The 22998-nt window shown below is 40.4% G+C and overlaps 4 protein-coding genes across 7 annotated transcripts; all 4 read right to left on the bottom strand.

Annotated features, from left to right (window-relative positions):
• Window positions 1–2567: 2567 nt before the first annotated feature.
• On the bottom strand, window positions 2568–3413 carry LOC147002742 (THO complex subunit 4-like). Of its 2 annotated transcripts, XM_085843420.1 has the most exons (2): window positions 2760–3413; window positions 2568–2636 (listed from the first exon to the last, which is right to left on the bottom strand). In XM_085843420.1, exons 1-2 carry the CDS (start codon window positions 3411–3413, stop codon window positions 2568–2570), a joined length of 723 nt encoding a protein of 240 aa, XP_085699546.1. The 2 variants fall into 2 exon arrangements, with proteins under 2 accessions (XP_085699546.1, XP_085699545.1); XM_085843419.1 differs by having other exon boundaries at window positions 2568–3392.
• A 4282-nt stretch (window positions 3414–7695) lies between these two features.
• Window positions 7696–8532, bottom strand: LOC147002743 (THO complex subunit 4-like). Of its 2 annotated transcripts, XM_085843422.1 has the most exons (2): window positions 7879–8532; window positions 7696–7764 (listed from the first exon to the last, which is right to left on the bottom strand). In XM_085843422.1, the coding sequence occupies exons 1-2, from the start codon at window positions 8530–8532 to the stop codon at window positions 7696–7698; spliced, it is 723 nt and encodes a 240-aa protein (XP_085699548.1). The 2 variants fall into 2 exon arrangements, with proteins under 2 accessions (XP_085699548.1, XP_085699547.1); XM_085843421.1 differs by having other exon boundaries at window positions 7696–8511.
• Window positions 8533–12816: 4284 nt separating this feature from the next.
• Window positions 12817–13662, bottom strand: LOC147002744 (THO complex subunit 4-like). 2 transcript variants are annotated; one of them, XM_085843424.1, is made up of 2 exons: window positions 13009–13662; window positions 12817–12885 (listed from the first exon to the last, which is right to left on the bottom strand). In XM_085843424.1, exons 1-2 carry the CDS (start codon window positions 13660–13662, stop codon window positions 12817–12819), a joined length of 723 nt encoding a protein of 240 aa, XP_085699550.1. The 2 variants fall into 2 exon arrangements, with proteins under 2 accessions (XP_085699550.1, XP_085699549.1); XM_085843423.1 differs by having other exon boundaries at window positions 12817–13641.
• Window positions 13663–17945: 4283 nt separating this feature from the next.
• On the bottom strand, window positions 17946–18770 carry LOC147002745 (aly/REF export factor 2-like). Its single transcript, XM_085843425.1, has one exon. It carries the CDS (start codon window positions 18768–18770, stop codon window positions 17946–17948), a length of 825 nt encoding a protein of 274 aa, XP_085699551.1.
• Between the last annotated feature and the right edge of the window lie 4228 nt (window positions 18771–22998).

Genomic DNA, 22998 nt, shown 5'->3' on the forward strand with positions numbered 1-22998 from the left:
TGTTGATTTTCTCAAAGAACCAGCACCTGGTTTGGTTGATTCTTTGAATAGTTCATGTTGTTTCCACTTGCTTGATTTCAGCCCTGAGCTTAATTGTTTCCTGCAGTGTACTCCTCTTGGGTGAATTTGCTTCCTTTAGTTCTAGAGCTTCTGGATGTGCTGTCAGTCTGCTAGTGTATGCTCTTTCTAGTTTCTTTTTGGAGGCACTCGGGGCTATGAGTTTTCCTCTTAGGACTGCCTTCATTGTGTCCCATAAGTTTGGGTATGTTGTGGCTTCATGTTCATTAAACTCTAAAAAGTCTTTAATTTCTTTCTTATTTCATCCTTGACCAAGGAATCATTGAGTGGAGTGTTGTTCAGTTTCCACGTGAATGTTGGCTTTCTATTATTTACGATGTTCTTGAAGATCATCAGCCTTAGTCCTTGGTGATCAGATAGGATGCGTGGGATTCCCTTTCCCTTTCTGATTGTGTTCATTTGGATTCTGTCTCTGTGCCCTCAAGTTAGTCTGGCTAACACTTTCTGTATCGTGTTGATGTTCTCAAAGAACCAGCTCCTAGTTTTGTGGATTCTTTATGTAGTTCTTTTTGTGTTGACTTGGTTGGTTTCAGCCCTGAGTTTGATTATTTCCTGCCTTCTCCTCCTCTTGGGTTTATTTGGTTCCTTTTGTTCTAGAGCTTTCAGGTGTGCTGTTAAGCTGCTAGTGTATGCTCTCTCCACTTTCTTTTTGGAGGCACACAGAGCTGAGCTGTGAGTTTTCCTCTTACCCTACTTTCATTATGTCCCATCAGTTTGGGTATGTTGTACATGCATTCTCATTAAATTCTAAAATGTCTTTTATTTCTTCCTTTACCAAGTAAGTTCTGGTTGAGTTATCCTAGAGCACTGTTCACCTTCCATGTGTATGTTTGCTTTCTGTGTTTTTGTTGCTACTGAAGAACAACCTTGTTCAGTAGTGACCTGATAGAAGCATGGGATTATCTCAGTCTTCTTTCTTTTGAGTTCTGTGTTGTGGCCAACTGTATGGTCAGTTCTGGAGAAGAGACCATGAGGTGCCGTGCCAGCGAGAAGGTGTATTCCTTTGATTTAGGATGAGATGTTGTATAGATGTCTGTTGAATCAATTTGGTCCATAACTTCTGTTATTTTCACTGTGTGTCTGTTTAGTTTGTGTTTCCCTGATCTGTCCATTGGTGAAAGTTGGGTGTTGAAGTCCCTCACCACTATTATTTGACGTGAAATGTGAGCTTTTAGCTTCAGTAAAGTTGCTTTTATGAATGTGGGTCCCCTTGCATTTGGAGCATAGATGTTTTCAATATTGAGAGTAGTATCTTCTTGGTAGATTTTCCCCTTGATGAGTATGAAGTGTCTTTCCTGATATTTTTGATGACATTTGACTAACAGTCAATTTTATCAGATTATTAGAGTGGCTACCCCAGCTTCATTCTTGGGACCATTTGCTTGGAAAACTGTTTTTCAGCCCTTTACTCTGAGGAAGTGTCTGGCATGGACATTTATTTCCTCTATGCTGTAAAATGCTTAGCCCTGTAAGTGTCCAGTCTGATAGTCTATGTCTCTGTATTGTGGAATTGAGGACATTGACTTTAAGAGATATTAAGGAATAGTGATTTGTGCTTCCTGTTATCTATCAGTGATGTTATTTTTATGTTTGTGTGGCTATCTTCTTCTGGGTTTGTTGAAAGAAGATTACTTTCTTGCTCTTTCTAGGGTGTAGTTTCCCTCCTTGTGTTGGCATTTTTTCTGTATTAACCTTTGCAGGACTGGATTAGTAGAGAGATACTGTGCAAATTTGATTTTGTCATGGGATATTTTTATCTCTTCATCTATGCTAATGGAGGAGTTTTATGTGTATATTAGTCTGTGCCGGCATTTATGTTCTCTTAGGGTCTGTATGAGATCTAACCAAGGCCTTCTAGCTTTCATAGTCTCTGGTGAGAAGTCTGGTGTAATTCTGATAGGTCTGACTGTTTATGTTACTTGAACTTTTCCCTAAATGTTTTTGTTTGTTTTCTTTTGTTTTGTTTTGGTTTTTTTATATATATATACATTTATTGTTTTGATTATTAAGTGACAGGAGGAATTTCTTTTCTTGTCCAAACTATTTGGAGTTCTGTAGGCCTTTATTTTCATGGCAGATCTCTTTCATTAGGTTAGGGAAAATTTCCTCTATAGACCCAAAGAGACCCAGAGAGACCCAAAATGTGTGAGAGTTCCTCATTCTCCACAAAAATCATTCATCAACGACGTCGTATTACTTGTTTATTTCTACACACAATTTTATTAGGGCAAAGGTGAAAATGCCACCTTCACTAAAGCAAAAACTACAATTGATCCACAAAATAACTCAGTACAAGACAGGTGTATTTCAGAATGTAAATAAAAGAAAGAGAGAAGGAAAGAACTTTACATGGCGTTTTAAAACAGGAGAAAAGAAAAAGAAGCAAAGGAGGAATCCACCATTGTGTTCATGGTCCACTAGCCAACCCTCAGTCTAGGCATCACAGTCCATGCTCTGGGTCCAGTTCTTGTGCAGCTTTGCTAAGTTGTTTAGCTGGTGTCCATCATTTCCTGATAAGCATCCAGCTGGGCGTCCAGCTCCTCTGCAGATAGCTGCTGGTGCTCCTGCTGCTGCTGCTGCTGCTGCTGCTGCTGCTGCTGCTGCTGCTGCTGCTGCTGTTTCTGGAGCTGCTGCTCCTCCTCCTGCTGCTGCTGCTGCTGCTTCTGCTGCTCCTGCTGCAGTTTTGAGTTCCTGCTGGTGCCTCTCTCTCTTCCCTGGCTGCCTCCAAGTGTCCATCTCTTGGTGCCTGCACCACTTAATCCTCCAGAGCCAGGGTTTCTTTTCATGCCACCCCTGTTTCTGCTTTGTGCAGGTCTTCCTTGTCTATCAATCTTTGAGGTGACAAGCTGGATGTTCATAGGGCGGCCATCCAAAGAGGCGCCATTGTACTCTCTCATGGCGTTCAGGGCATCTGCTTCCCTTTCAAAGTGCAGATGTGCTGTCCCTAAACTTCTTCCACAGCGATCATAGTGCACAGCAGATTTTTTCAACGTTCCAAATTCAGCAAAGAGTAGCCGAATATCAGCATCTGACACTCCGAAGTGCAGATTTGACACGAACAGCTTCCCACCAGTATCCACGTGGGTTTGACCCCTCAAGTCTCCAATGAATAGGTGCTGCTGCCACTTGTCTGGAAGTTGTTTTGTTCTGTGGTATGGTGCCAGCCTGTTCCTGCCACCACGGGTGATGGTGGGCCGGTACCTCTTTGGCCCAGCATCTCGATTTACCCGGGAATCAGGCCTGCGGTGATGTCCTTGCTGGATCTTGTTCAGCTTAATGATGTCTTCCAAAGACATGTCTATTTTGTCAGCCATGGCGGGCCTTGGATCCAGCATACCTGATTTGAAAACAAAATTTTAATTTATGTTGAAAATACATATGAAAGTTTCAGCATACTGCATCACTAAACAATAGGGAAGAGTTCCTGAGAACTTGATTAGGAAAAACAAGACATTTGAATTTGATCACTATATACCCACAAAGGTGTGAATTTAACCTGTATATGGAGGTGTAACTTCTAACTGTTTTGCAAATTTTAGAACTAGTTAAATACCTTTCTGGTCTACTCAGAATGATTCCTACCCAAACACAGTTCCCTAGTTTCAAAAAGAAGAAAATATTGCAAATATTAGAAGACGCAAACCCAGTGAACTGAGCCCAGTCTCCGGGTGCCAGATTCAGAGGAGAGAATTCACCCATGAAAGTCTTTTGACCTCTACCTGCCTGCTGAAGAAACACAATAAAAACACAACGTAAAGAACTTGAATAGAAAAGAAAATATAACACTTTGTACAGTCTATACAGTTGGCCATTGTCACAAACAAAATACAGTAAAATGAAAAAAAAAAAAAAAAAAGAAAACAAAAAACAAAAAAACAAATGCTTTAAATCCCAGCCCTCAAGAAGCAGAGGTATGAGGATCTTCCCAACTTCCATGATAGCCTAGTCCACAGCCAGCTCTAGACTGTATTGAGCTGCCTAGGAAGGCCTGGATTCCAGAAATCAATACAGACTATCTCTGTAATTTACAGGATGATGATAAAACATACTAACAGACATATTGAGAACGAAAACCACCACCCAAATCCATAAATTGCTAAATTGAACTATTTAAAATCAAATATATCTAGAGTTGTGTGTTACGTTGACATCTTGGGAAAGAACTGTATCACAGCTCTGAAGACCTAGAACTCTCTTAGGAGACATTTGTTTGTCCTTGAGACTAGTTGGTGTGGTTCACTCACCTCTCTGTCAAGCCTTCTGTCCCAGGGCAGACTGCAGAGGAGAACCCTTTGCTCTCTTGGTAGCTTGCCTCAGCTCTCTCAAGTGTGCTGTCCAAGCCTCTCCAAAATCCTTTTATACTCCTAAGGACCTCCCCCTCCCTAGATAAGATTACTATCTATGATAATTGAATCACGTTTTCACGACACAAATCTTTACAATCCATAAAACTACAGAAGACTAAAGAAAGCAACGATGACCACTCTAATAACAGATGCCAGAAGAAAAGACTGTGGCTAATTCAGTGTGATACCCAATAATCAGACTAAATGTTTTATTTTCAAATGACTTCAGATCATCCTTCTTAACATGATTAAATCTCTGAAATTCTTTTTTCGAGATATCTGTCCTTGAAACTCTGTAGAGCAGAGATATCCTCCAATTGAGAGATCTGCCCGCCTCTGCCTCCCAAGGGAGAAATTAAAGACTTTAAATTAAAGGAAAGTTTTTGACACCTAATCACTCAGTAAACCACTTCTAAACTTCTCCCAGTAGATAATGAAAAAGGAAATAAAGAAAAGAACAATTGAACAAAAATCAAACCCAACAAATGGTCACAATTGACAGGATTTTATGACTGCAACAGACAGGGTAACAAAGAGTGTCCTTTAAAGGGGATTCACGCAGACAGACCACTGTTAACTGTGTTTTTTCTTGGGCATCTAACCCAGGGCTGCACATGTGCCGAGCAAGTATTCTGCCACTGAGACACACTGAGATTACTGTCCCTGTGCCCTCTAGTTAATCTGGGTAAGGGTTTAATCTATCTTGTTGATTTTCTCAAAGAACCAGCACCTGGTTTGGTTGATTCTTTGAATAGTTCATGTTGTTTCCACTTGCTTGATTTCAGCCCTGAGCTTAATTGTTTCCTGCAGTGTACTCCTCTTGGGTGAATTTGCTTCCTTTAGTTCTAGAGCTTCTGGATGTGCTGTCAGTCTGCTAGTGTATGCTCTTTCTAGTTTCTTTTTGGAGGCACTCGGGGCTATGAGTTTTCCTCTTAGGACTGCCTTCATTGTGTCCCATAAGTTTGGGTATGTTGTGGCTTCATGTTCATTAAACTCTAAAAAGTCTTTAATTTCTTTCTTATTTCATCCTTGACCAAGGAATCATTGAGTGGAGTGTTGTTCAGTTTCCACGTGAATGTTGGCTTTCTATTATTTACGATGTTCTTGAAGATCATCAGCCTTAGTCCTTGGTGATCAGATAGGATGCGTGGGATTCCCTTTCCCTTTCTGATTGTGTTCATTTGGATTCTGTCTCTGTGCCCTCAAGTTAGTCTGGCTAACACTTTCTGTATCGTGTTGATGTTCTCAAAGAACCAGCTCCTAGTTTTGTGGATTCTTTATGTAGTTCTTTTTGTGTTGACTTGGTTGGTTTCAGCCCTGAGTTTGATTATTTCCTGCCTTCTCCTCCTCTTGGGTTTATTTGGTTCCTTTTGTTCTAGAGCTTTCAGGTGTGCTGTTAAGCTGCTAGTGTATGCTCTCTCCACTTTCTTTTTGGAGGCACACAGAGCTGAGCTGTGAGTTTTCCTCTTACCCTACTTTCATTATGTCCCATCAGTTTGGGTATGTTGTACATGCATTCTCATTAAATTCTAAAATGTCTTTTATTTCTTCCTTTACCAAGTAAGTTCTGGTTGAGTTATCCTAGAGCACTGTTCACCTTCCATGTGTATGTTTGCTTTCTGTGTTTTTGTTGCTACTGAAGAACAACCTTGTTCAGTAGTGACCTGATAGAAGCATGGGATTATCTCAGTCTTCTTTCTTTTGAGTTCTGTGTTGTGGCCAACTGTATGGTCAGTTCTGGAGAAGAGACCATGAGGTGCCGTGCCAGCGAGAAGGTGTATTCCTTTGATTTAGGATGAGATGTTGTATAGATGTCTGTTGAATCAATTTGGTCCATAACTTCTGTTATTTTCACTGTGTGTCTGTTTAGTTTGTGTTTCCCTGATCTGTCCATTGGTGAAAGTTGGGTGTTGAAGTCCCTCACCACTATTATTTGACGTGAAATGTGAGCTTTTAGCTTCAGTAAAGTTGCTTTTATGAATGTGGGTCCCCTTGCATTTGGAGCATAGATGTTTTCAATATTGAGAGTAGTATCTTCTTGGTAGATTTTCCCCTTGATGAGTATGAAGTGTCTTTCCTGATATTTTTGATGACATTTGACTAACAGTCAATTTTATCAGATTATTAGAGTGGCTACCCCAGCTTCATTCTTGGGACCATTTGCTTGGAAAACTGTTTTTCAGCCCTTTACTCTGAGGAAGTGTCTGGCATGGACATTTATTTCCTCTATGCTGTAAAATGCTTAGCCCTGTAAGTGTCCAGTCTGATAGTCTATGTCTCTGTATTGTGGAATTGAGGACATTGACTTTAAGAGATATTAAGGAATAGTGATTTGTGCTTCCTGTTATCTATCAGTGATGTTATTTTTATGTTTGTGTGGCTATCTTCTTCTGGGTTTGTTGAAAGAAGATTACTTTCTTGCTCTTTCTAGGGTGTAGTTTCCCTCCTTGTGTTGGCATTTTTTCTGTATTAACCTTTGCAGGACTGGATTAGTAGAGAGATACTGTGCAAATTTGATTTTGTCATGGGATATTTTTATCTCTTCATCTATGCTAATGGAGGAGTTTTATGTGTATATTAGTCTGTGCCGGCATTTATGTTCTCTTAGGGTCTGTATGAGATCTAACCAAGGCCTTCTAGCTTTCATAGTCTCTGGTGAGAAGTCTGGTGTAATTCTGATAGGTCTGACTGTTTATGTTACTTGAACTTTTCCCTAAATGTTTTTGTTTGTTTTCTTTTGTTTTGTTTTGGTTTTTTTTTATATATATACATTTATTGTTTTGATTATTAAGTGACAGGAGGAATTTCTTTTCTTGTCCAAACTATTTGGAGTTCTGTAGGCCTTTATTTTCATGGCAGATCTCTTTCATTAGGTTAGGGAAAATTTCCTCTATAGACCCAAAGAGACCCAGAGAGACCCAAAATGTGTGAGAGTTCCTCATTCTCCACAAAAATCATTCATCAACGACGTCGTATTACTTGTTTATTTCTACACACAATTTTATTAGGGCAAAGGTGAAAATGCCACCTTCACTAAAGCAAAAACTACAATTGATCCACAAAATAACTCAGTACAAGACAGGTGTATTTCAGAATGTAAATAAAAGAAAGAGAGAAGGAAAGAACTTTACATGGCGTTTTAAAACAGGAGAAAAGAAAAAGAAGCAAAGGAGGAATCCACCATTGTGTTCATGGTCCACTAGCCAACCCTCAGTCTAGGCATCACAGTCCATGCTCTGGGTCCAGTTCTTGTGCAGCTTTGCTAAGTTGTTTAGCTGGTGTCCATCATTTCCTGATAAGCATCCAGCTGGGCGTCCAGCTCCTCTGCAGATAGCTGCTGGTGCTCCTGCTGCTGCTGCTGCTGCTGCTGCTGCTGCTGCTGCTGCTGCTGTTTCTGGAGCTGCTGCTCCTCCTCCTGCTGCTGCTGCTGCTGCTTCTGCTGCTCCTGCTGCAGTTTTGAGTTCCTGCTGGTGCCTCTCTCTCTTCCCTGGCTGCCTCCAAGTGTCCATCTCTTGGTGCCTGCACCACTTAATCCTCCAGAGCCAGGGTTTCTTTTCATGCCACCCCTGTTTCTGCTTTGTGCAGGTCTTCCTTGTCTATCAATCTTTGAGGTGACAAGCTGGATGTTCATAGGGCGGCCATCCAAAGAGGCGCCATTGTACTCTCTCATGGCGTTCAGGGCATCTGCTTCCCTTTCAAAGTGCAGATGTGCTGTCCCTAAACTTCTTCCACAGCGATCATAGTGCACAGCAGATTTTTTCAACGTTCCAAATTCAGCAAAGAGTAGCCGAATATCAGCATCTGACACTCCGAAGTGCAGATTTGACACGAACAGCTTCCCACCAGTATCCACGTGGGTTTGACCCCTCAAGTCTCCAATGAATAGGTGCTGCTGCCACTTGTCTGGAAGTTGTTTTGTTCTGTGGTATGGTGCCAGCCTGTTCCTGCCACCACGGGTGATGGTGGGCCGGTACCTCTTTGGCCCAGCATCTCGATTTACCCGGGAATCAGGCCTGCGGTGATGTCCTTGCTGGATCTTGTTCAGCTTAATGATGTCTTCCAAAGACATGTCTATTTTGTCAGCCATGGCGGGCCTTGGATCCAGCATACCTGATTTGAAAACAAAATTTTAATTTATGTTGAAAATACATATGAAAGTTTCAGCATACTGCATCACTAAACAATAGGGAAGAGTTCCTGAGAACTTGATTAGGAAAAACAAGACATTTGAATTTGATCACTATATACCCACAAAGGTGTGAATTTAACCTGTATATGGAGGTGTAACTTCTAACTGTTTTGCAAATTTTAGAACTAGTTAAATACCTTTCTGGTCTACTCAGAATGATTCCTACCCAAACACAGTTCCCTAGTTTCAAAAAGAAGAAAATATTGCAAATATTAGAAGACGCAAACCCAGTGAACTGAGCCCAGTCTCTGGGTGCCAGATTCAGAGGAGAGAATTCACCCATGAAAGTCTTTTGACCTCTACCTGCCTGCTGAAGAAACACAATAAAAACACAACGTAAAGAACTTGAATAGAAAAGAAAATATAACACTTTGTACAGTCTATACAGTTGGCCATTGTCACAAACAAAATACAGTAAAATGAAAAAAAAAAAAAAAAAAAAAGAAAACAAAAAACAAAAAAACAAATGCTTTAAATCCCAGCCCTCAAGAAGCAGAGGTATGAGGATCTTCCCAACTTCCATGATAGCCTAGTCCACAGCCAGCTCTAGACTGTATTGAGCTGCCTAGGAAGGCCTGGATTCCAGAAATCAATACAGACTATCTCTGTAATTTACAGGATGATGATAAAACATACTAACAGACATATTGAGAACGAAAACCACCACCCAAATCCATAAATTGCTAAATTGAACTATTTAAAATCAAATATATCTAGAGTTGTGTGTTACGTTGACATCTTGGGAAAGAACTGTATCACAGCTCTGAAGACCTAGAACTCTCTTAGGAGACATTTGTTTGTCCTTGAGACTAGTTGGTGTGGTTCACTCACCTCTCTGTCAAGCCTTCTGTCCCAGGGCAGACTGCAGAGGAGAACCCTTTGCTCTCTTGGTAGCTTGCCTCAGCTCTCTCAAGTGTGCTGTCCAAGCCTCTCCAAACTCCTTTTATACTCCTAAGGACCTCCCCTCCCTAGATAAGATTACTATCTATGATAATTGAATCACGTTTTCACGACACAAATCTTTACAATCCATAAAACTACAGAAGACTAAAGAAAGCAACGATGACCACTCTAATAACAGATGCCAGAAGAAAAGACTGTGGCTAATTCAGTGTGATACCCAATAATCAGACTAAATGTTTTATTTTCAAATGACTTCAGATCATCCTTCTTAACATGATTAAATCTCTGAAATTCTTTTTTCGAGATATCTGTCCTTGAAACTCTGTAGAGCAGAGATATCCTCCAATTGAGAGATCTGCCCGCCTCTGCCTCCCAAGGGAGAAATTAAAGACTTTAAATTAAAGGAAAGTTTTTGACACCTAATCACTCAGTAAACCACTTCTAAACTTCTCCCAGTAGATAATGAAAAAGGAAATAAAGAAAAGAACAATTGAACAAAAATCAAACCCAACAAATGGTCACAATTGACAGGATTTTATGACTGCAACAGACAGGGTAACAAAGAGTGTCCTTTAAAGGGGATTCACGCAGACAGACCACTGTTAACTGTGTTTTTTCTTGGGCATCTAACCCAGGGCTGCACATGTGCCGAGCAAGTATTCTGCCACTGAGACACACTGAGATTACTGTCCCTGTGCCCTCTAGTTAATCTGGGTAAGGGTTTAATCTATCTTGTTGATTTTCTCAAAGAACCAGCACCTGGTTTGGTTGATTCTTTGAATAGTTCATGTTGTTTCCACTTGCTTGATTTCAGCCCTGAGCTTAATTGTTTCCTGCAGTGTACTCCTCTTGGGTGAATTTGCTTCCTTTAGTTCTAGAGCTTCTGGATGTGCTGTCAGTCTGCTAGTGTATGCTCTTTCTAGTTTCTTTTTGGAGGCACTCGGGGCTATGAGTTTTCCTCTTAGGACTGCCTTCATTGTGTCCCATAAGTTTGGGTATGTTGTGGCTTCATGTTCATTAAACTCTAAAAAGTCTTTAATTTCTTTCTTATTTCATCCTTGACCAAGGAATCATTGAGTGGAGTGTTGTTCAGTTTCCACGTGAATGTTGGCTTTCTATTATTTACGATGTTCTTGAAGATCATCAGCCTTAGTCCTTGGTGATCAGATAGGATGCGTGGGATTCCCTTTCCCTTTCTGATTGTGTTCATTTGGATTCTGTCTCTGTGCCCTCAAGTTAGTCTGGCTAACACTTTCTGTATCGTGTTGATGTTCTCAAAGAACCAGCTCCTAGTTTTGTGGATTCTTTATGTAGTTCTTTTTGTGTTGACTTGGTTGGTTTCAGCCCTGAGTTTGATTATTTCCTGCCTTCTCCTCCTCTTGGGTTTATTTGGTTCCTTTTGTTCTAGAGCTTTCAGGTGTGCTGTTAAGCTGCTAGTGTATGCTCTCTCCACTTTCTTTTTGGAGGCACACAGAGCTGAGCTGTGAGTTTTCCTCTTACCCTACTTTCATTATGTCCCATCAGTTTGGGTATGTTGTACATGCATTCTCATTAAATTCTAAAATGTCTTTTATTTCTTCCTTTACCAAGTAAGTTCTGGTTGAGTTATCCTAGAGCACTGTTCACCTTCCATGTGTATGTTTGCTTTCTGTGTTTTTGTTGCTACTGAAGAACAACCTTGTTCAGTAGTGACCTGATAGAAGCATGGGATTATCTCAGTCTTCTTTCTTTTGAGTTCTGTGTTGTGGCCAACTGTATGGTCAGTTCTGGAGAAGAGACCATGAGGTGCCGTGCCAGCGAGAAGGTGTATTCCTTTGATTTAGGATGAGATGTTGTATAGATGTCTGTTGAATCAATTTGGTCCATAACTTCTGTTATTTTCACTGTGTGTCTGTTTAGTTTGTGTTTCCCTGATCTGTCCATTGGTGAAAGTTGGGTGTTGAAGTCCCTCACCACTATTATTTGACGTGAAATGTGAGCTTTTAGCTTCAGTAAAGTTGCTTTTATGAATGTGGGTCCCCTTGCATTTGGAGCATAGATGTTTTCAATATTGAGAGTAGTATCTTCTTGGTAGATTTTCCCCTTGATGAGTATGAAGTGTCTTTCCTGATATTTTTGATGACATTTGACTAACAGTCAATTTTATCAGATTATTAGAGTGGCTACCCCAGCTTCATTCTTGGGACCATTTGCTTGGAAAACTGTTTTTCAGCCCTTTACTCTGAGGAAGTGTCTGGCATGGACATTTATTTCCTCTATGCTGTAAAATGCTTAGCCCTGTAAGTGTCCAGTCTGATAGTCTATGTCTCTGTATTGTGGAATTGAGGACATTGACTTTAAGAGATATTAAGGAATAGTGATTTGTGCTTCCTGTTATCTATCAGTGATGTTATTTTTATGTTTGTGTGGCTATCTTCTTCTGGGTTTGTTGAAAGAAGATTACTTTCTTGCTCTTTCTAGGGTGTAGTTTCCCTCCTTGTGTTGGCATTTTTTCTGTATTAACCTTTGCAGGACTGGATTAGTAGAGAGATACTGTGCAAATTTGATTTTGTCATGGGATATTTTTATCTCTTCATCTATGCTAATGGAGGAGTTTTATGTGTATATTAGTCTGTGCCGGCATTTATGTTCTCTTAGGGTCTGTATGAGATCTAACCAAGGCCTTCTAGCTTTCATAGTCTCTGGTGAGAAGTCTGGTGTAATTCTGATAGGTCTGACTGTTTATGTTACTTGAACTTTTCCCTAAATGTTTTTGTTTGTTTTCTTTTGTTTTGTTTTGGTTTTTTTATATATATATACATTTATTGTTTTGATTATTAAGTGACAGGAGGAATTTCTTTTCTTGTCCAAACTATTTGGAGTTCTGTAGGCCTTTATTTTCATGGCAGATCTCTTTCATTAGGTTAGGGAAAATTTCCTCTATAGACCCAAAGAGACCCAGAGAGACCCAAAATGTGTGAGAGTTCCTCATTCTCCACAAAAATCATTCATCAACGACGTCGTATTACTTGTTTATTTCTACACACAATTTTATTAGGGCAAAGGTGAAAATGCCACCTTCACTAAAGCAAAAACTACAATTGATCCACAAAATAACTCAGTACAAGACAGGTGTATTTCAGAATGTAAATAAAAGAAAGAGAGAAGGAAAGAACTTTACATGGCGTTTTAAAACAGGAGAAAAGAAAAAGAAGCAAAGGAGGAATCCACCATTGTGTTCATGGTCCACTAGCCAACCCTCAGTCTAGGCATCACAGTCCATGCTCTGGGTCCAGTTCTTGTGCAGCTTTGCTAAGTTGTTTAGCTGGTGTCCATCATTTCCTGATAAGCATCCAGCTGGGCGTCCAGCTCCTCTGCAGATAGCTGCTGGTGCTCCTGCTGCTGCTGCTGCTGCTGCTGCTGCTGCTGCTGCTGCTGCTGCTGCTGCTGTTTCTGGAGCTGCTGCTCCTCCTCCTGCTGCTGCTGCTGCTGCTTCTGCTGCTCCTGCTGCAGTTTTGAGTTCCTGCTGGTGCCTCTCTCTCTTCCCTGGCTGCCTCCAAGTGTCCATCTCTTGGTGCCTGCACCACTTAATCCTCCAGAGCCAGGGTTTCTTTTCATGCCACCCCTGTTTCTGCTTTGTGCAGGTCTTCCTTGTCTATCAATCTTTGAGGTGACAAGCTGGATGTTCATAGGGCGGCCATCCAAAGAGGCGCCATTGTACTCTCTCATGGCGTTCAGGGCATCTGCTTCCCTTTCAAAGTGCAGATGTGCTGTCCCTAAACTTCTTCCACAGCGATCATAGTGCACAGCAGATTTTTTCAACGTTCCAAATTCAGCAAAGAGTAGCCGAATATCAGCATCTGACACTCCGAAGTGCAGATTTGACACGAACAGCTTCCCACCAGTATCCACGTGGGTTTGACCCCTCAAGTCTCCAATGAATAGGTGCTGCTGCCACTTGTCTGGAAGTTGTTTTGTTCTGTGGTATGGTGCCAGCCTGTTCCTGCCACCACGGGTGATGGTGGGCCGGTACCTCTTTGGCCCAGCATCTCGATTTACCCGGGAATCAGGCCTGCGGTGATGTCCTTGCTGGATCTTGTTCAGCTTAATGATGTCTTCCAAAGACATGTCTATTTTGTCAGCCATGGCGGGCCTTGGATCCAGCATACCTGATTTGAAAACAAAATTTTAATTTATGTTGAAAATACATATGAAAGTTTCAGCATACTGCATCACTAAACAATAGGGAAGAGTTCCTGAGAACTTGATTAGGAAAAACAAGACATTTGAATTTGATCACTATATACCCACAAAGGTGTGAATTTAACCTGTATATGGAGGTGTAACTTCTAACTGTTTTGCAAATTTTAGAACTAGTTAAATACCTTTCTGGTCTACTCAGAATGATTCCTACCCAAACACAGTTCCCTAGTTTCAAAAAGAAGAAAATATTGCAAATATTAGAAGACGCAAACCCAGTGAACTGAGCCCAGTCTCCGGGTGCCAGATTCAGAGGAGAGAATTCACCCATGAAAGTCTTTTGACCTCTACCTGCCTGCTGAAGAAACACAATAAAAACACAACGTAAAGAACTTGAATAGAAAAGAAAATATAACACTTTGTACAGTCTATACAGTTGGCCATTGTCACAAACAAAATACAGTAAAATGAAAAAAAAAAAAAAAAAAAGAAAACAAAAAACAAAAAAACAAATGCTTTAAATCCCAGCCCTCAAGAAGCAGAGGTATGAGGATCTTCCCAACTTCCATGATAGCCTAGTCCACAGCCAGCTCTAGACTGTATTGAGCTGCCTAGGAAGGCCTGGATTCCAGAAATCAATACAGACTATCTCTGTAATTTACAGGATGATGATAAAACATACTAACAGACATATTGAGAACGAAAACCACCACCCAAATCCATAAATTGCTAAATTGAACTATTTAAAATCAAATATATCTAGAGTTGTGTGTTACGTTGACATCTTGGGAAAGAACTGTATCACAGCTCTGAAGACCTAGAACTCTCTTAGGAGACATTTGTTTGTCCTTGAGACTAGTTGGTGTGGTTCACTCACCTCTCTGTCAAGCCTTCTGTCCCAGGGCAGACTGCAGAGGAGAACCCTTTGCTCTCTTGGTAGCTTGCCTCAGCTCTCTCAAGTGTGCTGTCCAAGCCTCTCCAAACTCCTTTTATACTCCTAAGGACCTCCCCCTCCCTAGATAAGATTACTATCTATGATAATTGAATCACGTTTTCACGACACAAATCTTTACAATCCATAAAACTACAGAAGACTAAAGAAAGCAACGATGACCACTCTAATAACAGATGCCAGAAGAAAAGACTGTGGCTAATTCAGTGTGATACCCAATAATCAGACTAAATGTTTTATTTTCAAATGACTTCAGATCATCCTTCTTAACATGATTAAATCTCTGAAATTCTTTTTTCGAGATATCTGTCCTTGAAACTCTGTAGAGCAGAGATATCCTCCAATTGAGAGATCTGCCCGCCTCTGCCTCCCAAGGGAGAAATTAAAGACTTTAAATTAAAGGAAAGTTTTTGACACCTAATCACTCAGTAAACCACTTCTAAACTTCTCCCAGTAGATAATGAAAAAGGAAATAAAGAAAAGAACAATTGAACAAAAATCAAACCCAACAAATGGTCACAATTGACAGGATTTTATGACTGCAACAGACAGGGTAACAAAGAGTGTCCTTTAAAGGGGATTCACGCAGACAGACCACTGTTAACTGTGTTTTTTCTTGGGCATCTAACCCAGGGCTGCACATGTGCCGAGCAAGTATTCTGCCACTGAGACACACTGAGATTACTGTCCCTGTGCCCTCTAGTTAATCTGGGTAAGGGTTTAATCTATCTTGTTGATTTTCTCAAAGAACCAGCACCTGGTTTGGTTGATTCTTTGAATAGTTCATGTTGTTTCCACTTGCTTGATTTCAGCCCTGAGCTTAATTGTTTCCTGCAGTGTACTCCTCTTGGGTGAATTTGCTTCCTTTAGTTCTAGAGCTTCTGGATGTGCTGTCAGTCTGCTAGTGTATGCTCTTTCTAGTTTCTTTTTGGAGGCACTCGGGGCTATGAGTTTTCCTCTTAGGACTGCCTTCATTGTGTCCCATAAGTTTGGGTATGTTGTGGCTTCATGTTCATTAAACTCTAAAAAGTCTTTAATTTCTTTCTTATTTCATCCTTGACCAAGGAATCATTGAGTGGAGTGTTGTTCAGTTTCCACGTGAATGTTGGCTTTCTATTATTTACGATGTTCTTGAAGATCATCAGCCTTAGTCCTTGGTGATCAGATAGGATGCGTGGGATTCCCTTTCCCTTTCTGATTGTGTTCATTTGGATTCTGTCTCTGTGCCCTCAAGTTAGTCTGGCTAACACTTTCTGTATCGTGTTGATGTTCTCAAAGAACCAGCTCCTAGTTTTGTGGATTCTTTATGTAGTTCTTTTTGTGTTGACTTGGTTGGTTTCAGCCCTGAGTTTGATTATTTCCTGCCTTCTCCTCCTCTTGGGTTTATTTGGTTCCTTTTGTTCTAGAGCTTTCAGGTGTGCTGTTAAGCTGCTAGTGTATGCTCTCTCCACTTTCTTTTTGGAGGCACACAGAGCTGAGCTGTGAGTTTTCCTCTTACCCTACTTTCATTATGTCCCATCAGTTTGGGTATGTTGTACATGCATTCTCATTAAATTCTAAAATGTCTTTTATTTCTTCCTTTACCAAGTAAGTTCTGGTTGAGTTATCCTAGAGCACTGTTCACCTTCCATGTGTATGTTTGCTTTCTGTGTTTTTGTTGCTACTGAAGAACAACCTTGTTCAGTAGTGACCTGATAGAAGCATGGGATTATCTCAGTCTTCTTTCTTTTGAGTTCTGTGTTGTGGCCAACTGTATGGTCAGTTCTGGAGAAGAGACCATGAGGTGCCGTGCCAGCGAGAAGGTGTATTCCTTTGATTTAGGATGAGATGTTGTATAGATGTCTGTTGAATCAATTTGGTCCATAACTTCTGTTATTTTCACTGTGTGTCTGTTTAGTTTGTGTTTCCCTGATCTGTCCATTGGTGAAAGTTGGGTGTTGAAGTCCCTCACCACTATTATTTGACGTGAAATGTGAGCTTTTAGCTTCAGTAAAGTTGCTTTTATGAATGTGGGTCCCCTTGCATTTGGAGCATAGATGTTTTCAATATTGAGAGTAGTATCTTCTTGGTAGATTTTCCCCTTGATGAGTATGAAGTGTCTTTCCTGATATTTTTGATGACATTTGACTAACAGTCAATTTTATCAGATTATTAGAGTGGCTACCCCAGCTTCATTCTTGGGACCATTTGCTTGGAAAACTGTTTTTCAGCCCTTTACTCTGAGGAAGTGTCTGGCATGGACATTTATTTCCTCTATGCTGTAAAATGCTTAGCCCTGTAAGTGTCCAGTCTGATAGTCTATGTCTCTGTATTGTGGAATTGAGGACATTGACTTTAAGAGATATTAAGGAATAGTGATTTGTGCTTCCTGTTATCTATCAGTGATGTTATTTTTATGTTTGTGTGGCTATCTTCTTCTGGGTTTGTTGAAAGAAGATTACTTTCTTGCTCTTTCTAGGGTGTAGTTTCCCTCCTTGTGTTGGCATTTTTTCTGTATTAACCTTTGCAGGACTGGATTAGTAGAGAGATACTGTGCAAATTTGATTTTGTCATGGGATATTTTTATCTCTTCATCTATGCTAATGGAGGAGTTTTATGTGTATATTAGTCTGTGCCGGCATTTATGTTCTCTTAGGGTCTGTATGAGATCTAACCAAGGCCTTCTAGCTTTCATAGTCTCTGGTGAGAAGTCTGGTGTAATTCTGATAGGTCTGACTGTTTATGTTACTTGAACTTTTCCCTAAATGTTTTTGTTTGTTTTCTTTTGTTTTGTTTTGGTTTTTTTTTATATATATACATTTATTGTTTTGATTATTAAGTGACAGGAGGAATTTCTTTTCTTGTCCAAACTATTTGGAGTTCTGTAGGCCTTTATTTTCATGGCAGATCTCTTTCATTAGGTTAGGGAAAATTTCCTCTATAGACCCAAAGAGACCCAGAGAGACCCAAAATGTGTGAGAGTTCCTCATTCTCCACAAAAATCATTCATCAACGACGTCGTATTACTTGTTTATTTCTACACACAATTTTATTAGGGCAAAGGTGAAAATGCCACCTTCACTAAAGCAAAAACTACAATTGATCCACAAAATAACTCAGTACAAGACAGGTGTATTTCAGAATGTAAATAAAAGAAAGAGAGAAGGAAAGAACTTTACATGGCGTTTTAAAACAGGAGAAAAGAAAAAGAAGCAAAGGAGGAATCCACCATTGTGTTCATGGTCCACTAGCCAACCCTCAGTCTAGGCATCACAGTCCATGCTCTGGGTCCAGTTCTTGTGCAGCTTTGCTAAGTTGTTTAGCTGGTGTCCATCATTTCCTGATAAGCATCCAGCTGGGCGTCCAGCTCCTCTGCAGATAGCTGCTGGTGCTCCTGCTGCTGCTGCTGCTGCTGCTGCTGCTGCTGCTGCTGCTGCTGCTGCTGCTGTTTCTGGAGCTGCTGCTCCTCCTCCTGCTGCTGCTGCTGCTGCTTCTGCTGCTCCTGCTGCAGTTTTGAGTTCCTGCTGGTGCCTCTCTCTCTTCCCTGGCTGCCTCCAAGTGTCCATCTCTTGGTGCCTGCACCACTTAATCCTCCAGAGCCAGGGTTTCTTTTCATGCCACCCCTGTTTCTGCTTTGTGCAGGTCTTCCTTGTCTATCAATCTTTGAGGTGACAAGCTGGATGTTCATAGGGCGGCCATCCAAAGAGGCGCCATTGTACTCTCTCATGGCGTTCAGGGCATCTGCTTCCCTTTCAAAGTGCAGATGTGCTGTCCCTAAACTTCTTCCACAGCGATCATAGTGCACAGCAGATTTTTTCAACGTTCCAAATTCAGCAAAGAGTAGCCGAATATCAGCATCTGACACTCCGAAGTGCAGATTTGACACGAACAGCTTCCCACCAGTATCCACGTGGGTTTGACCCCTCAAGTCTCCAATGAATAGGTGCTGCTGCCACTTGTCTGGAAGTTGTTTTGTTCTGTGGTATGGTGCCAGCCTGTTCCTGCCACCACGGGTGATGGTGGGCCGGTACCTCTTTGGCCCAGCATCTCGATTTACCCGGGAATCAGGCCTGCGGTGATGTCCTTGCTGGATCTTGTTCAGCTTAATGATGTCTTCCAAAGACATGTCTATTTTGTCAGCCATGGCGGGCCTTGGATCCAGCATACCTGATTTGAAAACAAAATTTTAATTTATGTTGAAAATACATATGAAAGTTTCAGCATACTGCATCACTAAACAATAGGGAAGAGTTCCTGAGAACTTGATTAGGAAAAACAAGACATTTGAATTTGATCACTATATACCCACAAAGGTGTGAATTTAACCTGTATATGGAGGTGTAACTTCTAACTGTTTTGCAAATTTTAGAACTAGTTAAATACCTTTCTGGTCTACTCAGAATGATTCCTACCCAAACACAGTCCCCTAGTTTCAAAAAGAAGAAAATATTGCAAATATTAGAAGACGCAAACCCAGTGAACTGAGCCCAGTCTCCGGGTGCCAGATTCAGAGGAGAGAATTCACCCATGAAAGTCTTTTGACCTCTACCTGCCTGCTGAAGAAACACAATAAAAACACAACGTAAAGAACTTGAATAGAAAAGAAAATATAACACTTTGTACAGTCTATACAGTTGGCCATTGTCACAAACAAAATACAGTAAAATGAAAAAAAAAAAAAGAAAACAAAAAACAAAAAAACAAATGCTTTAAATCCCAGCCCTCAAGAAGCAGAGGTATGAGGATCTTCCCATCTTCCATGATAGCCTAGTCCACAGCCAGCTCTAGACTGTATTGAGCTGCCTAGGAAGGCCTGGATTCCAGAAATCAATACAGACTATCTCTGTAATTTACAGGATGATGATAAAACATACTAACAGACATATTGAGAACGAAAACCACCACCCAAATCCATAAATTGCTAAATTGAACTATTTAAAATCAAATATATCTAGAGTTGTGTGTTACGTTGACATCTTGGGAAAGAACTGTATCACAGCTCTGAAGACCTAGAACTCTCTTAGGAGACATTTGTTTGTCCTTGAGACTAGTTGGTGTGGTTCACTCACCTCTCTGTCAAGCCTTCTGTCCCAGGGCAGACTGCAGAGGAGAACCCTTTGCTCTCTTGGTAGCTTGCCTCAGCTCTCTCAAGTGTGCTGTCCAAGCCTCTCCAAACTCCTTTTATACTCCTAAGGACCTCCCCTCCCTAGATAAGATTACTATCTATGATAATTGAATCACGTTTTCACGACACAAATCTTTACAATCCATAAAACTACAGAAGACTAAAGAAAGCAACGATGACCACTCTAATAACAGATGCCAGAAGAAAAGACTGTGGCTAATTCAGTGTGATACCCAATAATCAGACTAAATGTTTTATTTTCAAATGACTTCAGATCATCCTTCTTAACATGATTAAATCTCTTAAATTCTTTTTTCGAGATATCTGTCCTTGAAACTCTGTAGAGCAGAGATATCCTCCAATTGAGAGATCTGCCCGCCTCTGCCTCCCAAGGAAGAAATTAAAGACTTTAAATTAAAGGAAAGTTTTTGACACCTAATCACTCAGTAAACCACTTCTAAACTTCTCCCAGTAGATAATGAAAAAGGAAATAAAGAAAAGAACAATTGAACAAAAATCAAACCCAACAAATGGTCACAATTAACAGGATTTTATGACTGCAACAGACAGGGTAACAAAGAGTGTCCTTTAAAGGGGATTCACGCAGACAGACCACTGTTAACTGTGTTTTTTCTTGGGCATCTAACCCAGGGCTGCACATGTGCCGAGCAAGTATTCTGCCACTGAGACACACTGAGATTACTGTCCCTGTGCCCTCTAGTTAATCTGGGTAAGGGTTTAATCTATCTTGTTGATTTTCTCAAAGAACCAGCACCTGGTTTGGTTGATTCTTTGAATAGTTCATGTTGTTTCCACTTGCTTGATTTCAGCCCTGAGCTTAATTGTTTCCTGCAGTGTACTCCTCTTGGGTGAATTTGCTTCCTTTAGTTCTAGAGCTTCTGGATGTGCTGTCAGTCTGCTAGTGTATGCTCTTTCTAGTTTCTTTTTGGAGGCACTCGGGGCTATGAGTTTTCCTCTTAGGACTGCCTTCATTGTGTCCCATAAGTTTGGGTATGTTGTGGCTTCATGTTCATTAAACTCTAAAAAGTCTTTAATTTCTTTCTTATTTCATCCTTGACCAAGGAATCATTGAGTGGAGTGTTGTTCAGTTTCCACGTGAATGTTGGCTTTCTATTATTTACGATGTTCTTGAAGATCATCAGCCTTAGTCCTTGGTGATCAGATAGGATGCGTGGGATTCCCTTTCCCTTTCTGATTGTGTTCATTTGGATTCTGTCTCTGTGCCCTCAAGTTAGTCTGGCTAACACTTTCTGTATCGTGTTGATGTTCTCAAAGAACCAGCTCCTAGTTTTGTGGATTCTTTATGTAGTTCTTTTTGTGTTGACTTGGTTGGTTTCAGCCCTGAGTTTGATTATTTCCTGCCTTCTCCTCCTCTTGGGTTTATTTGGTTCCTTTTGTTCTAGAGCTTTCAGGTGTGCTGTTAAGCTGCTAGTGTATGCTCTCTCCACTTTCTTTTTGGAGGCACACAGAGCTGAGCTGTGAGTTTTCCTCTTACCCTACTTTCATTATGTCCCATCAGTTTGGGTATGTTGTACATGCATTCTCATTAAATTCTAAAATGTCTTTTATTTCTTCCTTTACCAAGTAAGTTCTGGTTGAGTTATCCTAGAGCACTGTTCACCTTCCATGTGTATGTTTGCTTTCTGTGTTTTTGTTGCTACTGAAGAACAACCTTGTTCAGTAGTGACCTGATAGAAGCATGGGATTATCTCAGTCTTCTTTCTTTTGAGTTCTGTGTTGTGGCCAACTGTATGGTCAGTTCTGGAGAAGAGACCATGAGGTGCCGTGCCAGCGAGAAGGTGTATTCCTTTGATTTAGGATGAGATGTTGTATAGATGTCTGTTGAATCAATTTGGTCCATAACTTCTGTTATTTTCACTGTGTGTCTGTTTAGTTTGTGTTTCCCTGATCTGTCCATTGGTGAAAGTTGGGTGTTGAAGTCCCTCACCACTATTATTTGACGTGAAATGTGAGCTTTTAGCTTCAGTAAAGTTGCTTTTATGAATGTGGGTCCCCTTGCATTTGGAGCATAGATGTTTTCAATATTGAGAGTAGTATCTTCTTGGTAGATTTTCCCCTTGATGAGTATGAAGTGTCTTTCCTGATATTTTTGATGACATTTGACTAACAGTCAATTTTATCAGATTATTAGAGTGGCTACCCCAGCTTCATTCTTGGGACCATTTGCTTGGAAAACTGTTTTTCAGCCCTTTACTCTGAGGAAGTGTCTGGCATGGACATTTATTTCCTCTATGCTGTAAAATGCTTAGCCCTGTAAGTGTCCAGTCTGATAGTCTATGTCTCTGTATTGTGGAATTGAGGACATTGACTTTAAGAGATATTAAGGAATAGTGATTTGTGCTTCCTGTTATCTATCAGTGATGTTATTTTTATGTTTGTGTGGCTATCTTCTTCTGGGTTTGTTGAAAGAAGATTACTTTCTTGCTCTTTCTAGGGTGTAGTTTCCCTCCTTGTGTTGGCATTTTTTCTGTATTAACCTTTGCAGGACTGGATTAGTAGAGAGATACTGTGCAAATTTGATTTTGTCATGGGATATTTTTATCTCTTCATCTATGCTAATGGAGGAGTTTTATGTGTATATTAGTCTGTGCCGGCATTTATGTTCTCTTAGGGTCTGTATGAGATCTAACCAAGGCCTTCTAGCTTTCATAGTCTCTGGTGAGAAGTCTGGTGTAATTCTGATAGGTCTGACTGTTTATGTTACTTGAACTTTTCCCTAAATGTTTTTGTTTGTTTTCTTTTGTTTTGTTTTGGTTTTTTTATATATATATACATTTATTGTTTTGATTATTAAGTGACAGGAGGAATTTCTTTTCTTGTCCAAACTATTTGGAGTTCTGTAGGCCTTTATTTTCATGGCAGATCTCTTTCATTAGGTTAGGGAAAATTTCCTCTATAGACCCAAAGAGACCCAGAGAGACCCAAAATGTGTGAGAGTTCCTCATTCTCCACAAAAATCATTCATCAACGACGTCGTATTACTTGTTTATTTCTACACACAATTTTATTAGGGCAAAGGTGAAAATGCCACCTTCACTAAAGCAAAAACTACAATTGATCCACAAAATAACTCAGTACAAGACAGGTGTATTTCAGAATGTAAATAAAAGAAAGAGAGAAGGAAAGAACTTTACATGGCGTTTTAAAACAGGAGAAAAGAAAAAGAAGCAAAGGAGGAATCCACCATTGTGTTCATGGTCCACTA

The sequence above is a fragment of the Mus caroli genome, unplaced genomic scaffold, assembly GCF_978045245.1.
Source record: "Mus caroli unplaced genomic scaffold, Mus_caroli_1 scaffold_9, whole genome shotgun sequence".
NCBI classification, from domain to species: domain Eukaryota; kingdom Metazoa; phylum Chordata; class Mammalia; order Rodentia; family Muridae; genus Mus; species Mus caroli.

Coding starts and splice junctions, on each gene's coding strand:
- LOC147002745 (XM_085843425.1), bottom strand. CDS start 18,770: ATGGCTGACAAAATAGACATGTCTTTGGAAGACATCATTAAGCTGAAC.
- LOC147002742 (XM_085843419.1), bottom strand. CDS start 3,392: ATGGCTGACAAAATAGACATGTCTTTGGAAGACATCATTAAGCTGAAC.
- LOC147002744 (XM_085843423.1), bottom strand. CDS start 13,641: ATGGCTGACAAAATAGACATGTCTTTGGAAGACATCATTAAGCTGAAC.
- LOC147002743 (XM_085843421.1), bottom strand. CDS start 8,511: ATGGCTGACAAAATAGACATGTCTTTGGAAGACATCATTAAGCTGAAC.